This window comes from Heterocephalus glaber, unplaced genomic scaffold, assembly GCF_053883595.1.
Source record: "Heterocephalus glaber isolate CG9 unplaced genomic scaffold, H.glaber_assembly_v1.0 deba00001504, whole genome shotgun sequence".
In the NCBI taxonomy this organism is placed as follows: Eukaryota; Metazoa; Chordata; class Mammalia; order Rodentia; family Bathyergidae; genus Heterocephalus; species Heterocephalus glaber.
Genome location: NW_028258324.1, coordinates 15937830 through 15955971, shown reverse-complemented (window position 1 = coordinate 15955971; position 18142 = coordinate 15937830). Strand labels below are relative to the sequence as shown.

Below are 18142 nucleotides of genomic sequence, written 5' to 3'. Positions count from 1 at the left end.
ATTTTATTTTTTATCTTTTAAGGAACCACTGTATGTTATCCATAGTAGCTGCACTGGTGTGTGTTCCCATCAACAGTGTACAAGGGTTCACATTTCTCCACATCCTCACAACACTTGTTTTCTGTTTTTTATAATAGTCATCCTAATGAATAAAAAGGTAGTATCTCAATTGTAGTTTTGAATTGCATTTCCTTAATTATTTTTTAATTCTTTTATTGGTACATTTTAGGTATACAGTACATTTACATTTCTCATTGGGAACTTGAACTTTTACATGATGCATCTTGGTTCTTATTTTTTCCCCATTCCCAGCCCTCCCTTCACCCCCTCCACCCTTCCCTATTTACAAAGACTTTGTTCCCATTTTTTCCATTTCTCATCATTTTTCCTTTCCCTTCTTTCCTTTCCCCTGTCCCTCCCACTTCTCCTACCCCTTTGGCCCTTTTCTTCCTATTTCGCATTATCAATTATTCATTCTAATCATTGGTACAGTTTAGGTATACAATATAATGACATTCATCATTGGAAATTTGCACCTTTACATAATCTCTCTTGGTTCTTATTTTTCTTCCCTCCCCTGCCCTCCCTTCACCCCCTCCATCTCTCCGTATTTACAAAGACTTTTTTCCATTTTTCCATTTTCTCATATTAATTCCATTCCCTTCTTTCCTTTCCCCTACCCCTCCCACTTCCCCTTCCCCTTTGCCCCTTTTCTTCCTATTTCACATTATCTATTATACCTTTCAGTCCTTATTTACACTTTAAGTTTCTCACACTAGAGAAACTATTGGTATTTACACATGTGTGTCCTATTTATTTCACTTAAGAGTATCACCTCAATGTGCATCCATTTAGCTATAAATGTCTCTAATTTCTCATTTTTTATGGCTGAGTAGTACTCCATTTTATAGAAAACCCACATTTTCTTTATCTAGTCTCTAGTTGATGGGCATTTGGGCTGTTTCCAAGTTTTAGCTGTTACAAACTGTGCCACTATGAACATGGGTGCACATATATCACTGTGGTATGATTCTTTTAACTCTTTGGGGAAGATACCCAGCAGGGGAATAGCTGGGTCATCCTTAATTATTAATTATTTGAGGCTCTTTTCATGTGCTTATTGGCCATTAAACAAATGTCTATTCAATTCCTTTGTCCACTTTTAATTCAGGGTTTTTTTTAATTGTTTTTGAGTGGAAGAGACCTTTTATGGGCAGTCTGATGTGTGGTAGGCATTGGGGGAAGATCATTTAACAGGTAGAAATGGTTCCATCATTCAGATAGTCCCAGAGATTCAGAGCACAGGCCTAGTAGAAGCAGAAACATGGAAGTGCAGAGTACAGAGCATATTCAGGCTTTTTCTAGCCATTAGGCTTTGTTGGGCCATAAAGCACCATAGGGGTACAGCCAGCATTGAGGTGGGAAAGCAAGGTTGCCCTCCACCCCTGGTGGAGAGCTAGAGTGTTCCACAGGAAGCAATCAAAGGTAAAGACCTTTCTCCAACATACAGAGCTGCCCTTAGCAAGGTTCCTACGGTGCTTGGGGAACATGGAATGCAGTTAAGAGAAGTTTGCTAAGAGATTCAAGAAAAATCTTCCGCTGAGATTAGTTCTAAGGTCACAATGTCAACTGAAAATCATGTTTACTTAAAATAATCATTGGAAAATTCCCAGCACAGTACATGTAAGTGTTCAGCATGCCATCTCCACCTCCATCCCAGAAGGTGTCTCTCGTACTCACTTCAGCAGCACATATACCAAAAGGTGTCCTCTCAGCTACATCCCAGATAAGCTTACTGCCTTGACTTCAGGCCCACATCATGCAGAAAGTGCCCATATTTACTACTGGAGTCACATTTGGCCCACAGAAGTACACACATTGTATGAAAAGGGCAAGAACTGACGTGTCTTGAGGTTCCTCTTGTGGTGCTTTGAGCCACAAGTCATCAAGTACCTGATAGTCATAACCTCATTAGTGAAAGTATTTTAGCAGTTCATATAATAATAAGCATGAACAGAGGTGTTACACGGTTAATGCAGTTCTGTAGGCCTTCCCTTTGTGGAATAGAAAGGCTATGGCAGCCACAGCCTCTATACCACACTGTCCAGGGCAGGACAGGCAGGAAAAGGCCACTGTTGTCATTGCTCTTTCATCATCTGGGGAAGTTTATCCCAGAGACCTGCAAGTACTTCTTCATTTCATGGGACAGAAGGTCACATGCCCACATTTGAGTGATCAGTGACAGAAGGAGTGCGAACTTCATGGTAGGTGCAGTGCTGTGGTTCCTGTCTGTGCATCTTGTCTCTGAAAGAACAAAATCAGGGTTTGCTAGCCAGGAAAAAGGGGGTCCCTATGCTGAAGGAAGAATCAGCAGGTTCTTTTTGATCAGCTCATACAGTAACATCTGCTTATGGACAGTGAACCTAAATCATTTCTTTTCAGCCTACATTTTATTTTATACTTGTTATTATTTTATTGACTCAGTAAAGCTAGCATGTACAGATGAATTCGCATGGGTCAGATGCCTATGAAATGAAGCTTCACTGACCTAATTTTGGAATTGATACCTCCAGATGTCTCACCTGGGCTTAACCTCAATCTCTGGGCATGAAGTACCCTGCCGTTCCTTTGGCCTGACTGGAGTCTAGCTCCACCCATTGACCATGAACCTCCAGGATCTATCGTGTTTTATCCTGGGGCCAGGCTGCTCCTTCCCTGAACTGCTGGCAGTTTCCCTGGTCCAAGTACAGGGAACACAGGCTTGTGGCCTACAAATTCTTACATTGCCATTTGTCACAGTGGCCTTGCAAAAAAAAAATTAGCTAAAGTATAGCAGATACATTAGTTCTTTTGAAATCATAGAAGCAAATTAACCTTGTTGCTAGTTTTCAAATTCATCCAGTGTCAGCTTTCTGTCACAAAATACCTGAGAAAAACAACTTAAGGAAGAAAAGTTTATTTTGCTAACAATTTCAGAGGTTTCAGATCATGGTCATCTGGCTCCATTTCTTTTAAGCTTGTGGCAAACCAAAAACATCATGGTGGAAGGGTGTGGTGAAGGAAAGCTGCTCACCTCATGGTAGTCTGGAAGCAGAAAGAGACAGCCCAAGAGAAGGGTTTGGGGACAAAATACAGCCCCTAATGGGATGGTCCCTTGACTAACTCACTCCCTTCAGCTGGGCCCTACCTCCTCTAAGTTTCCATTACCTCCTGATAATGCCACCAAATATGATTTTGTGAATGAATCCACTGATTAAATTAGAACCCTCATGATCCAATCACCTTCCTCCAAATGCATCTCTGAACACTGGAGACTTTTGAAGGATATTTTAGAGCCAAACTAATACACAAGTCAAGTTGTCATTTTGTGGGAGGGAACCTGGTGCAGGGTCAGCTGGAGTGTTGTGTTTAACTTGCTGAGATATGTACTGGGCTTCTTAGACCAGCCCATCCTAGCCACAAATCAGTTGGAAAACTGGCTCTATTGAATCCCTAATTCTGTGTTGTACAGGGCAGGATGCTTCAGACAAATGGTGGCTTCATTTGATTTGTTCTTGTGAGGAAAGATGGAATTTGTCATCAATAGAGGTATCTTGACACAGGATTAGCACATGTGAATACTACTTCCTGATTGTACACATAAAGTTCCATCATCTCAAAAAAGTATTAGGAGGCAGAATCTTCAGGTGTCTTAGTTTATCTTCACAGCACCCCCATCAGGGAGCTTTGGTTTATTTTTATTTTATATGGGCCTGGAAGGCTGGAGCATGTGAATGTCAAATTCCCATCCCAGAGGTCCCCCAAGTACAAGCACAGGTAACTTCACTTCAAAGCTAGTGGAAATGTCCCATGTCTGTCACTGAGTGCACATATCCTCATGTTCATGCAAAACATTAGCCTATGAGTAGGCTTTGGGGGGCCATGGACAAAGCATTTTTTTGTGTGTGTGAGACTTAATAGTGGATTTGAAAGCAGTAACTGAGGAATGAAACAAAATAAAGTTTTTCTGTTTAAGACTATAGAGACTACAGTTGTTACTATGAATTGCCCACCATTCTGGCCTAATTGCCAACCTACAACAATAGCAATTATGCATACTTTTAAATATATGTTAGATGAACTCAGTTAAAAACTTTAACTATAGCCCCAAACCTGGCTCATGTCTACTCAGACTTCTCAGATTACTGCCCAAATTTGTAGTTATCTCCTCATCACAATGGCAGTCTGCTCAGAGCTCAGTAAAGAAAAGAAGATGGGCTGTTTTGCTTATAATTTCTAGAGGAAATTATATTACACACAACTGGCAAGAGTGGCTCTGTACTTGGTTGTTTTGTGCCCAGTAAAAATCTCAAGCAAACACCTACCCTTGAGCTTTGAAGCTCTGTGTCCTCCTCTGCTGTGATTCACTGTGACTCACTCATCTCTTCTGCCTTCCTGCAGAGCCTGGCCAAGTTTCCACCTACCTTGTGTTTCAGGGGCCCCTTGGTGTCCTCCTGTGCCTTTGAGGAACTTGGTGGCAAGGGAAGCTTGTTTTCTTTTGGGGTGAGTAAATGAACAAACAAGCTAAAATAAAGTGGTCTTCTTTGTTAGAATTTTTAGATTTCATTATAGGGCTGATACTAAAATTCAGTCTAAAGTAAACTGGCTGAATTATAGGGACTACACTGATAGTAGCACAGAAGAGACAGCTGTCACCCTATATTCCTCGCAATTTTTCCCTCTGTCAGAATCTTCCCAGCTTACCTGAGGAGGAACAGACCTTGAGAAGCTCCCCAGAGGAAGTGGACCGTTAGTGTTGCAGCTATTAGCCTGGCATAATTGGATGAAAGTGACCACAGCACTCAGAGCAGGGTGGGAAGTGTTTGGTAGAACAGACATATAGAAGGGGTTTGAGAGTAACAATGAGGCTAGGACACAGGCCATGACCAGGTTATAACGGGCTATGGATGTCATGCTGAGGAATTTCAACACTGTCCCTAACGCAAAAGGTGGGGAGGTAGATTAAGCAGGGGACCAGATATTCATGCTGAAAGACCCCAGGACTAGCAGTGGGAAGGATGGATTAGGGGAAGTGAAATTAGAGATAGGAGGTAGGTAAAGAGTAGATTAAGACCCAATTGAGAAATAATGAGCCCCAATCCAATGACTGTGAACTTTGAGTGAGGGATGGATAGTGAAGATATTGCAGAGGTAGAACTGACAGGCTCTTGAAAGTAGGGAGAGGGAAGAGCCCAGTTAGCTGCCAGGTTTGGGGTTTGGGCACTAGAAGGGCCATGGTGCCATCCCCAGCTGTCATGAACAGTTGTTTCTGCATTTTATCCACATGGGGAAGCCCCAGGGCTGTAGAGGACATGGGATTGCTTTTTCAATACTAAATGTGGCTTATTGTCCACTGCTGATCTGGAGCAGAGGTCCTGTGCACAAAGCCCTGGGCAGAGGCCAGAGGAGGACAAAACAAACAAACAAAATCAAATGCTACCTCTAAAGTGGGAATCAGGACTCAAGATCCTAGCATGGAGCCCACCCAAAGCAGTGACCTAATTTATGGAATGAGAGGAAACTTTAAGTTCAGACAGAAGCTGACATCCCAGCTGGGAGACAGAAACCCTCAAGGGATGAACACTCTGGGAAAACCAGGACATGCCCAATACTGAAGGCAAGAATGGAAGAGTGGGGAGTGAACAGGCCAGCAGCTCTGACTTTTTAATTTGGGGGTGTTTCTTTCTTAGCTGCGTCCACCTGCTTCAGCCTCGACCCTGCTGTGAAGAAACTGTTGTTCTCTGGCTCCCATTTTGACCTACTCTTCACTTTAACCTTGTCCCTCAAAGTGGATATTCCTTCCTTGCTGCATCATACTCCATGGGATCCAGGCCCACGGTGTACTAGAAAAGAGAGGGGTCTCAGCAACATAGAAGAGTGAGTATATCATGTTTATGTGGTCTGAGGAGGGGCCACTGGGTTCCAGGGAAGCCACCAGGGGAAGCTCCACAGGAGAGGTGGCGTGGAAGAGACCTTTCCAGCACATGAAACAACAGCACAGAGACCCTAGGAAGCAGAAATGGTCATAAAACACATCAGAGAATGTGAAGTGACTGCAAATCCACTCCCCAAGGATATGGATCCTGAGGAGAAGGTGCTCGGGAGACAAAGGGAAGCAGAGCAGGGAGTGAGTCTCCAACTCCTGCTGCCAGATAAAGGACATAGCCTAGTAAATAAAAGCCAGGTCGGCCCAAATGCCCAGATTTTACACAATGCTTGGGGTGTGGGAAACCCCATAAGTTTATCACATTAGTTTGAGATGTTGAGCCTAAGTGTTAAGACTAGTTATCTGTTTAGCATATCGAGATTAGATTGGAGTCCGGCCAGTTTGGAGGCAAGGAGGTTATTCGAGTTGCTCTTGCCTTAGCAAGTATGGGAGACTTTGTTGGGCCAGGTGGGAGCTTTCTAGCCCACGTTGACTGCCCCCTTCTGGGAACCGCATTGTACACTGGCATGGACTCCAGTGACCATGTCTGTGCCATGGGACCCTGTCCATGTTGGGACCATGGCACTGACCTGCCTCTGGTGCACCCTGAGGTCTCATATCAGCTCTTCCTTTATTCTGTGAGATAAGTGTCCATGCTCTTTTACTGCTTTGGCTTTCGTAAGGAGTGGGACTAAGATACCCAGCGTTTGTTTTTCTCATTTGAAATAAAAATACTTTAATTAATACAATAATGTAATGGAATCCTATAGCAGAGGGCTCTCATTCGCAATGGAAAGTAAAGATCTTATCTAGGGAATATTGGCCATCCTTGGAGAAAGGAGGAATGAGGAGATATCATAACTGAGTGGCTCATCTTAATCATGGATAACTAGAAAAATGATGGGATCTTTTTCAGAAAAAGAGTAGAGAGAGCCATGCAGGGTTGGATGTGACTTATGTTTTGAACATAGGGAAAGGAAAGGAGAACCTCCTATAAGTCAGCCCCTGTTCGAAGTGTTCTTTGTGGATCAGTTCCAGTAACCTTGATAACAGTTCTAGGAGGTTTATGTGATTGTCTCTGTTTTCCTTATGGACTGCTGAAGCTCAGGATGGTTGGTAAACTCACCTGGGTAAGCACAGGCTATTCACCAAATGTTTCTGGCTCTCTACCTTCAGCACAGAGTTGGACTGTACTTTCTAGCACACTGTATTAGGAGGGTGGGGTCTGTGGAAGTAACTGTGCTAATTTGGGAGCAAGTGTAAAATTGCTACCAAGGACCTTCCAGAGCCCTCGTTTTCTTTGCTGCAGTGGCAGACTGTAATTCAGTAGTGGTTAATCTGTTGTCTTTAGTTCTAGGTTGAGGAACAAAAATGACACAAGAGCAGAGCTCCAAACCACCATGGAATGGATATGAAATATGAACATGAAATCAATTTTTATCATTTAAACTACTAAGATTCTGGGGTTGTTTATTAATGCAGTTCACCTGGGTTCTTCTGACTGATAGTATGGTCACTTGGGGTCACTTAGTAAGTACTTACATCTACTACTGGCTTTGCTTCCATGTCTATCTAGCTTGTTATCAGGCTCGTGTCAAGTGGACATCTGTGGACCTGTAGGGGCCCACAAGCAAGATCAATCCTAGGGCTGTAGATTTAGATTTTGGCATCATTGGCACAAATGTGATAGGAAAAGGTTAGAAAGGTATTGGGATTCAGTCTGTGGGCTTGGGGGTGAGGCTCTCTCTCTCTCTCTCTCTCTCTCTCTCTCTCTCATGTTCTTTTTCTCCCCCAGGTTTATGACCACCTCCACATGGCCTGCTGGTAAGTTGGACATCACTGTACCCTGCAGAGTCTGGTGGTCCAGAGATGTTGGCTTGAGCTTGTTGACAGCTGCACAATCATAACATTGCTAAAAACTTCATAAACTCTGAAGCCTGGAAATAGCCCAATTGACTTGAGGTTTCGCTCACTTGTAAATGTTTGAGTATTGTGTCCACAAATTGTGAATTGAGTAACTCAATTTTGAGGCACAGCTGTTATTTGGAAAAGACCCATCTAGGAATGCAAGCTCCTTGCAAAATGATTGTGCTTCATTTTGTCAAGTATCAGAAAACCATTAAACTGCCAAGCCATATGGCAAATGCCCACTTGAAGCAGAGTACAACAACACACCATAATGAATCTGTTTTGGGGGGGATACAGATAGGACAGACTCTGGTTTTTCTGATCTACAGAGAAGCAGATTTGCTGCTGCACATTTCAGACTTCCAGATTCCTGAGTAAGGATTTTTTTTCTCCCATGAAAAATTCATATAAAAAATTAAGTTATGGTGGATTTTTTTTCTTTAGGTGTGTATTCTGTTTCAAACAATATGCATTTGAGGCACTGCATATAAAATAGACTTAACTGGGGCAATAGAAACTTCCAAAAGTTTACATACTTTTTCATTTATTTATATACTGCTTCAATAAACATTCGTTAGATGTCAGTATATAAGTTAGAATTAGGTTCAGCTCCATATCATAGAAAACAATGGTGGCTTAGAAGAGTTCCAGTATTTTTCCCCCAGGTACAGATACCTGGAGGTAGGCCACCAAGCACTGGTATGGCAGTTTCTCTTCGTTTATTCTGTGTCAAACGTGGGTTTGTCCTTGTCCTCAGTATCCATTAGAGCTGCTATGCTCCAGTCATCACATTCTGGGCAGAGAAGTGGTAAAGGGAGAAAGGCATGCCTTTCTCTTTTAAAGAAAATTCCCAGAAGTATCACATAACTCTCTGTCCACAGCTCACTGGCCAGACCTTAGTCACATGCCTCACCCTGATGCCAAGGAGACAAGGATTCTGTGCCTGTAGAGGAAAGGAAGTCTGCTGGGGGCAGGGTGGGGGGGGGGGGTTGGTTCACCAGCAGACTCTGCCCTACCTGAGGTCTGGACTATTCATTCCTCCTGCCAGATTGTAACCTTGAGAGATTTTAACCTTGAGGACAGGAGCAGGTTTTGTTTCTTCCTCTGCCTCTAAGGCATTAGCACAGAAGCTGGAAAGTTGTGACTTTAATTATGTGTTACTTTGCCTTCCTCACAGCAGACCCCAGACACTTCTCATCTCCTACCCATTCTTCCACTTGCTTTGTTCCCAGTTGGCAAATTGGCTGTGATTTAGGGCATATTATTTGTTCATCCTCAAAAGACGCTATTTGTACCAGAATGACATGACACTACCTGTCCCTCTTTCTCTCAATATTGACTCTTATTCATGCCCATGGACAAGTGATGCTTAGAGCTGAGTCGCAGCAGTGGAGTGTGGGGTTGGCCTTCCTCAGGAGGACATGGCGACATTTCCCAGGGCTGGTGTGCATGACCTACCTGACAGCAGGAGGATGCTGAGTAGGTACCCAGGGCTGCCAGGTTTTTATCATGGGTGACTAGAAAAACTGTGGGAGTCTTTTCAAACAAAGTGAACAAGCATCAGAGAGCAGGTATAGGGAATGGCAGATTTTATTTTTAACATAATGAAAGAAAAGTGAAAGGAGGTAGGATTTCTGGAGAACTCCCTGTGGCCCAGATACTGTGCAGGGGTGTCAGCTCAGTTATCCTCATGAGCATTCTGAGAGATAAACATAACTGTTTCATTTTCCATGGGCCTCACTGAGGCCTAAAGAAGGTGACGAGGCCTTTTACCGGGATGCAAGCACAAATCCTTCCCTCCTAGGTGTGTTGGGAGAATGAGCCTTGACCTCTGAAGGCTTTTTCAGCACAGCACCAAGCCTGTCACTCCACTTACTGCCACAGCCGAAATTAGTCCCAGACTCACGAGTATGGGCTTTCAGGGGACTTCTTCCACTTCTCATGCTCCTTCAAATCTTCCGAAAGTTCTCAGAACTAAAGAGCAGGCTGCTTGCTTTCTTGGGAGTCTCATAATTAGGATGAGTGCTTAATTGGCATGTTTGTTTCCTCCAAGGGGTAGCTGGTGAGGATCTTTACACTGATAAAAAAAGACTTGCATTGCTTTTGTTCTTAGCAGCACTATGTGCCCATAGCAACAACGGGTGAATCCAATAAAGTTGAAAAGAAAAAGTACTGGAGTTTTCTCGAAGATTGATGGCCCTGAAGAAGTTGACATAGTACAGGTGGAAATGATTAGCCTGGGTCCTGAAAAATATGGTAAACTCCACAAATACGAACTGTGTCTCTTGTTTTCTTTGAGATGAGGAATCTGGCCAAGGGGCCTGTGTAATGGACAATGTTTGCAGGCTCCATTTCCATTCTGCCTGAAGTCATCTGCTTTATGTCTATAAAAAACAGGGATGTTTGCAACTGCATTCCCAGGTCTGGCCCATTGGAGGCGCCCACCACAGGGAAAGGTAAACTGACTGCCTCCAAAGCAATGAGCATCTGCACATTACACCTGCAGTGAGGGCTCCTCACCTTCCCGGCTTGCCTTCCTTTCTGTGTCTCTGTGAGACAGAACTGAGACCATGTGGGCATTGGCCAGCACCACATTACTTGCAAGCACGGAGTGATGTGAGCCATAGAAAAGGCCTCCTTTAGGAGACTGGGATGACCGACCTTCACCAGGCAGGACAGGGGCAGCTGGAGCCATCCTGTGGTTCCTTGCTGCACCCTCCTAGAGCATGTGAGTGCTCTTTCTGAAACAAAATCTGATTAAGGCAGGCCCCGGGCTTCATCCTTCAGAGACTTCTCTTTGCCTAGGAGGAAATCTAAGCTCCTCAGTCCTTGGAGCGGTGAGATCTTCACACACTTCAACTTCATGCATCAGCTCACACCTACCCATGTGCCACACTGACATCTTCTCCTTCATTCCACAGCCTCGGCTGCTTTGTTCTGGTGGTTTCCAGGCCACATAACTGTTCCCCATGCCTGACTCAGGCCTCATTGTCCCCTTCTCAGTTCCTACTCCCCTCCCGCCACAGCTCGAAGGCTGCTCTGAAAGCCTGCCCCTAGGTGCTCTGACAAATCAGCACATACTTAGTGGCAAGAAACAGCATGCATCTCTGTGCCTTGGGGAAGAGGCACAGTGTAAAAAGCAATGACAGTTCTGTTGTTGATGAGAAGAAAGTAACAGTGTAGCATTAGCGTGGTGGGAGAAAAGAGTATGGGCTAAATATTCCAAGGAGAAAACCTTGAATAGTTCTACAGGTCTGAAGTATGCTGTGAAGGTGGGGAAGGCCGGTGTACCTTGTGGAGGTTCTTCAGATGCCATGTCCTTGCCCCACGTGGCATCTAGAGACCTCTTACATTGTTTGATGTGCGGCCCTTCCCAGCACCTTCTCCCTTCTCTGATCACTGCTTCATCCATGCATCATCTCTTGCTGTCTGACCCTCCTGCCTCCCTCCTACCTCCCTCCTACAGGGACCTTCGTGATGGAACCCAGGAGACCCTTCCCATTTCAAGACCCTTTGTGTATTCAAGACTTCTGCACAGTCTCTTGTACCATGCAATGTAACATATTCACAGATTCTGAGGACTAACGTGGCCATGTGGGCACTGTCATTCTGCCTCTTGCAGAGGTGTTAAGCTCTGGGCCTTGTCCTGTGGCAGTTCCATGATGAATTTCCCATCCTGCAGATGACTGGAAGCTCTGTGAGGACAAGGGCCACATCTCCTTTGCCTTCCCTGGTACCCCAGTGCCCAGCAGAGGGTCTGGCCATTAGTAGATACTACTTAATAAACAGTTTCCCAGTGGCTACAGGGCAAGCAGGCAGTGCCAAAGGTCTGGCTGTGGTGCAGATACTAGATGGTCTCTGGAAACTTCCACTGTCACCTTTTCAGAGGAGCAGGCTAGCACCTGGGAAGGGGGATCTGGAAGGAGCTGGCTGGACTCTGCTGGCACAATGGCAGCCTTCGACTTTTCAGTTCTCCAAGGCATGGGAATGACCTGGACTTATTGTGCAGGAGGCCATGCAGCTCTGCTGATGGGATCATGGCATTGGAGATGGTGCTGCAGGGTGGCTGTCTTGTTTGATTTCATTCTGAATCAGTTGCAAGGGTTTAGGGGGAGGAGTCTTCGGTGCCCTAGGAAATGCAAAGGTCAGTTTCTGTCTCTGGAAGGCCCAATCTCAAGAAACAGAACCACAGAGAGGAGGTAGCTGTTAGTTGTGTGACAAAAACATGTGGTAGAGACGGGCAATCACCCTGGGCACGGTCATAGGAGGTGAGGGGACAAAGATGAATGGGAAACCACCTGCTAGGATTTACCTTCTACATGGGGAAAAAGCAATGACAGTTCAATGGTTGATGAGAAGAAAGTAATAACATGTGTAACAATACAGCATTAGCATGGTGGGAGAGGAGGGTATCGGCTAAATATTCCAAGGAGAAAACCTTGAAGATGGATCGCCAGGGTGGCTTGGTGAGGGAGGCATTTCATGACAGTGTTTACAGAGGAGCTGGATGAAATGCTGGGTGGCTGACTATTAAGATGAAGAGGAAAGAGCTCAGAGCTAGCCCAGGAGAGCTTTGTCTCCAGTTTAATGGAAAATTCCAGGAAGGAATTCTCAACTTATTAAATCCTTCAGCAGCAATTATTGCCCACTCTGTGGGCCTCCATTAAATGCTTATTGATGAGCAGCCTTTCCCAATAGCAAACATCTCCCATATTTACTTGTCTCACTAGACATTATTAGATGATAAGGGCAGATGGAGCTCTTTTACTGCACACATCTTGCCTTTTGTCTGATGAGGTTTGCACTTATACCCAAACCCAGTTTATTCCCTTGATGGACCCCTGGAGTGAGTCTGTTTCAACCCTATCTTTGTATTTCTCTGCATTTGCTTGGGAGGGCACTTAGTTGAAGTCAGCTGAAGTACACACATGGTGGTGCACTGCCCTTATTACTGAGCCTGAAATGTGCATGCACTGGGTTCTCCAGCCTGAGATGTGGCTGGGAAGGAATGAAAGAGAAGTGAGGCACTTAAGGCGGGTCATTTAGACTTCCCAACATCAAACTTCACTACCATTGATGCCATCATTCAAACAAACATTCTAATTTGTAGTTTGTGAAAACTTCTGGAAAATGGATCACAACCCCAGGTTACCCGAGGTGCTGCAGTTGCAAATTTCAATAGCTCTAAAACTTTATAGATTTTGTCAAAATGAAATAGAACGTTGAAAGACTTCAAAATAGTTGTCAAAAACAGTCACCCTCTTCAAATGCACTCAGCAGGAGGCTGCTCTTGTGAATGCCTCAGCACTCACTACAAGTAATATCTCAGTAAACCCCTCCACCACCACTACAGGAAGAAGCCAGTAGCAGCTCAGCAGCTCCTACTCTGCTTTCAGGCACAGGAGGGGGTGTTACTGCTGCCTTGAATGAAGCTTGGAAAGCCAGTCTAAGCCTGGGCTGAGTGCCTTCATCTTCACACTGTAGCTCAGGGTACATCCAGAACAACTTCTCTGTGCATTAGGCCTCTCCACTACTAGTAGGCAGGTCTACTGACCAGCTGGCCAGTGCACTGCTTCAGCCTCTACTGAGCCCTGCTCTGGGTCAGGCTCTGTGCATATAGTTGAGATCTAGAGACAAAGAAAACACCATCTATGCTCTCATGAGGCCTACTGTCTGGGGTATAGGAAACACACATGGGCATTTATTTTCAGTAGACTGTGACGTGATTTCCTGGAGATAAATTATAGATCAGCTGACCCAAGGTGGGTGTCACAGATGCCATCTCAGCAGCCCTGTGTACTCTCAGCTCCCAGAAGCTGTATCCCGAACTCTGTGCCACCCATTGCAGATTAGCTAATCCAATGTCCAACCCCCTTTTCCTTGGCACTTCTTACTGGAGAAACTTGGAGGGCTTCTACTTGCCTGTCCGGCCTCTCTTGTCACTGGCCAATGAGACAAAAGCAAAATCTACAGCACAGCTTCTGAAACAGTGCTATGCTCTACTAGACAGCCAGTCCAGTAGAGCTTCTTGCTCCTTTGGCTTGCACTGATTGAGGTCAGATGGCTGTAGCTGCAGCAGTGATCTTGTGACTGTGAGGCAAAAGTTCAGAGCTTGCAGCCCAAGATGCAGTCCATCAGCTGTCTACTAGATTTTTTCTTATGTGAGAAAGAAATGGACTCTGTTTAAGCCATGCAGTTATACTTCTGGGATGTAAAGCCTAATGCATCGCTAACTGATACAGAACCTAGCAGGTAGTCAATAAATAGTGATTGAAATCATAAGTAATATGATCATCTGAGTTAAATCTTAACAGATTGGGATGTTCTGGTTGAGGGAAACTAAAGTAGCACTGCATAAGCTTGAAGCAGGAGGCCAAGGATTGCTCACAGAGAATGCACTGACAAGTATTCATTGTTGCTAGTGTATCAAGTAGGAGGCAGAAAGTGACTGGAGACAAGCTTGGAAAATAGACAGTGGGGGCCAGGTTAAACTTTCCTTTTAAACCAGGTGTGGTGGTACACTCTGGAAGGGTAAGGGAGGAGGATCACAAGTTCAAGCCCAGCCTAGATAATTTAGCAACTGAGTGAGACCCTGTCTCAATATAGATAAAATAAAATTTAAAAAACGACGAAAAACAGGGCTGAGGATATAGTATAGTACAAAGGCCCTAGGTTCAGGACCATCTTAGATACAGAGAGGGTCCCTGGGCCCAGTGACTGAGAACTCTCCCTGTTAGCCCCAAACTACACAATAACAGCCAAGACCACCATGACAAGAGGTGTAAGAAAGGGAATGAAAGCATTCCTCCTGTTGGCCACAGTTGTAGTTATCTGTTGCTGTGTGACAAGTTACAAATTGTAGCAGCTTAAAGCAACACACTTATTTATTACTTGTATCTTCTATCTCAGCTTATTACTTCACAATTTCTGTGGGTCAGGAATCCAGATATAGCTAAATGTCTCTTCTGGCTCATTCTCTCACCTAGCTGTGACCAGTGCTCACAGGGCCGCTGCCTCAACCAAAGACATCACCTCAGGAAGATCTGCTTCCACGCTCAATGCACAGTTGTCAGCCAGTTGAGGGCCTCCTGGCTTTGGCCAGCAAGGCCTCCCTCTGTCCCCTGCCCCATGTGCCTCTCCCAGAGCAGCTCACAGCATGGCAGCTGGTTACATTAGCGTGAGCCCAGGTTTGTGTAGTCTTGTCTCAGTGGTGACATCCCGACACTTTGTGTTTATTAGAAGCAGGTTAATGGGTGAAGTCCAAACTGAAGGGGAAGGATTACAGTTGACTACTAGATGGCAGTGGTCACTGGAAGCCATTTTAAAGCTACGTACCACATGTGCACTGCCATCTCTTTCTCCCTTGTCAGCGTCAGTTTGCAGATGAGGAAACTAGGCTCAGAGAAGGGTTATAACTTGCCCTAGGTATCACAGCCATCGAGGACAAAACCAGGAGTCAGTGGCTGGTCCCCAGTGCAGCTCTTCCCCACCACCTCCAGAGGGTGTGCTGGAGGCAGGAGAGCCTCACAGGGGCTGCACACCACAGTGAGAGTGGGAGGTTGAAGGTGGGCTCTGCCTCCTGAGTGCTCTGATCCCAGGTGAAGGACAGTGGATGAAATCAAATAAGGTCTTTAGATAATAGTCCTGTAACTGTTAATTTCCTGATTCTAATCATTGTTGTGTAGTTGTGTAAGAAAATGTCTTTTTTCTTAGGAAACACATGCTGAAGTATTTAGAGGTAAAGTGGTATCATGTTTACAACTTAATTTCAAACATTTAAGGGAAAATTACCTGTAGGCATTTATAGGGGTGTATATGTGCATGTGTGTGTATGTGTAGGAAAAATGATAAACAGTCAAGTAAGTGTGGTTAAATGTTCACATTTGTAGAATATGTGTAGAGTATATAGTAATTCCTTGTATACACTTTTTGCAACTTTTTTTTTTTGGTACTGGGGATCGAACTCAGGTCCTTGTGCTTGCGAGGCAGGCAGCGAAACCACTGAGCTAAATCCCCAGCCCTGGCAACTTTTTTATGTGCGTAAAATTATTTCAAAATTAAAAATTTTTCAAAAATGCCACTCCACTCTGAGACCCTGGAGAGTTCTATTTGGAGCATGAGTGGTGACAAGATGGGAATCTTGCCAATTCCTTTCAACTCCAAGCTGACCCATTAGCACCCAGAAGTGTGTGGGGGTTAAGAGCAGAACATGGGCTCTGAGGTCTGCTGAGTTCCAGTCCTGGCCCAGAAGGTTCTAAGGCCACGACTTGGGGTTGTTGAAAAGATTTGGCAAAAGAGAGCCTATACCTAGACACAGCGCTTAGTGTAGTCCCAGCCCCACACAGTGGACTTCCCAGCAACGCTATTATTCCTGTTGCCTCTACAGTCATCTCCCAAGTGAGGCATAGTGAGCAACCAGGGTGTGGTTTAGAGACACTAATCTGAACAGCTGTCTCAGAGCCAGCTCCCTGACATGAGTTTTTCTCCTCACAGAGGCAGGGTGGCCACTGCAGGGGATGTGGATGTGCCTGACAAGATGAAGAACAGGATCCCTGTGGTGCTTCTGGCCTGTGGCTCCTTCAACCCCATCACCAACATGCACCTGCGCTTGTTTGAGGTGGCAAGAGACCACCTGCACCAAACAGGTCAGTCAGGGGCCCTGAGGCCAACAGACCTGGTGGGTGGGCCTCATGGGGCTGTGCTGCCCGCTGTTCTCACCACTAGCAGTAAAACTGTTCACCTGACTCATTTACCCTCTGTCATGTGCAGAGGGTTGATTGTGTGACACCTACGAGTCACATCCCTGGCCACAGATTCCCCTTCTCCCTGCCCACCTCACATTGTCTGTGAAGACTGAAAATACACCAGGCCCTTTATGGAGCCTGCCTCAGTCAGGCCTCTTGCACTCCAAGCATTTACCCCCACAGCCAGGTGAGTAGGTAGCACTTACCTCTGAATGCTCTGCTCCTACTCTTGTTCCTCAGAAGCAAGCGTTGGATGATAGTGATTTTTGACATTTTCACCTTTTGAAGAATAGATCTCAGACTGTTATAAATTAATAATCTTGTATATGGGGCATTTATAATACAGATGGCAGGACTTCATCAGAAATATTTAATCAGCTGGAAATATACAATCGGTCAATGTTTCATTACCTTGACTTTCTGTTTCACTATTAAGGGAGTAAAACAGTATTTAGAACCTGTATGATTATTTCTAAAGAATGTAAGTTATTTAAACTGTATGTTGATGTCAAATATTTATGAAAATTTTTCCTTAGTATGGATTTATGTATTCATGAATATATTTTATATAATTCAAAAATTTTTGCCATTAATGGCATTTTTACATCAGAATCAATTTCTGTTTACATTTAATAGAGAAAGAAGGATTTCAGTACATGTAAATCATTCCCTCAGAGAAGTCACATACATGTGTTAGTATATTTTAAAGAAAATGCATTTGTTTGTAAAACTTTTTAATTATTGAAAAAGTGAAAGTGGATGTCTATTCTTCATAAATAGCTTCTTACAAGAGAATTTTTAAAAATCCAAACAATACAGTTAAAACTGTTCAATGGATAATAGTAGGCAATATGCCAAAGAAGAAATATAGTCAATAAACTTGGAGACAGATACCCACATCCATGGCAATCAATGACAATGTAAATAAAAACATGACAGATATGACAAGGTGATAAACACCATGAAGGCAGTTACTGTAGCTGCCTGAACACCACAGAATTGCCACCATCTGTTACTGGCTGATAATTGGTCCCCAATAAACATCAGTTACAGGACTCAGTAGTGTTAGCCTATGAGATTGGCAGAATTTAAAGACCGACAGACGTCAGTGCTGTTAGAATATGGAGGGAGCCAGCCACTCTCACCTACTGGTGGTGATAAGATAAATGATGAAACACTTTTGGAAGGCAGTTTGATTCTGTATGACAAAAGGTTTTGAATCTGTAGCCACACTCATAATGAGGAGAAAAATCAATCAACAGAAACCAGACCAGAACTGACAAAGGATGACACAGATGTTAGAATCAGGAAAGCCATGAATACTTACAGTTATGCACCATACGTTCAAAAAGTTAAGTAGAGACATGGAAAGCTTAAAAAGGGCCCAAATCAAACCTCTAGAGATGGAAACTGTAATGTGTGAGATGAAAAATATACTGGGCAGGATTGACAACAGATTGGGCATTACAGGAGAAAAAATTAGTGAACATGAGGATAAGACAAAGGAGCTATCCAAAACGGAACA

General features: G+C 44.3%; 1 protein-coding gene across 8 annotated transcripts in view; it reads left to right on the top strand.

Moving 5' to 3' along the window:
- Window positions 1-18142, top strand: part of Nmnat3 (nicotinamide nucleotide adenylyltransferase 3) — a 140471-nt gene that overhangs the window by 52898 nt on the left and 69431 nt on the right. For 4 of the 8 annotated variants that reach the window (XR_002391658.2, XM_013070906.3, XM_087186232.1 and 1 more), the window contains 4 exons: window positions 4441-4542; window positions 5730-5916; window positions 7761-7789; window positions 16367-16518. Coding sequence is in view for 7 of the 8 variants with exons in the window: in XM_013070906.3 (XP_012926360.1) it covers window positions 16410-16518 (109 nt within the window). In the remaining variant the exon portion in view is untranslated. The remainder of the gene's footprint in view (window positions 1-4440; window positions 4543-5729; window positions 5917-7760; window positions 7790-16366; window positions 16519-18142) is intronic. The other 4 variants (XM_013070920.3, XM_004834344.3, XM_013070911.3 and 1 more) reach the window with 3 other exon arrangements.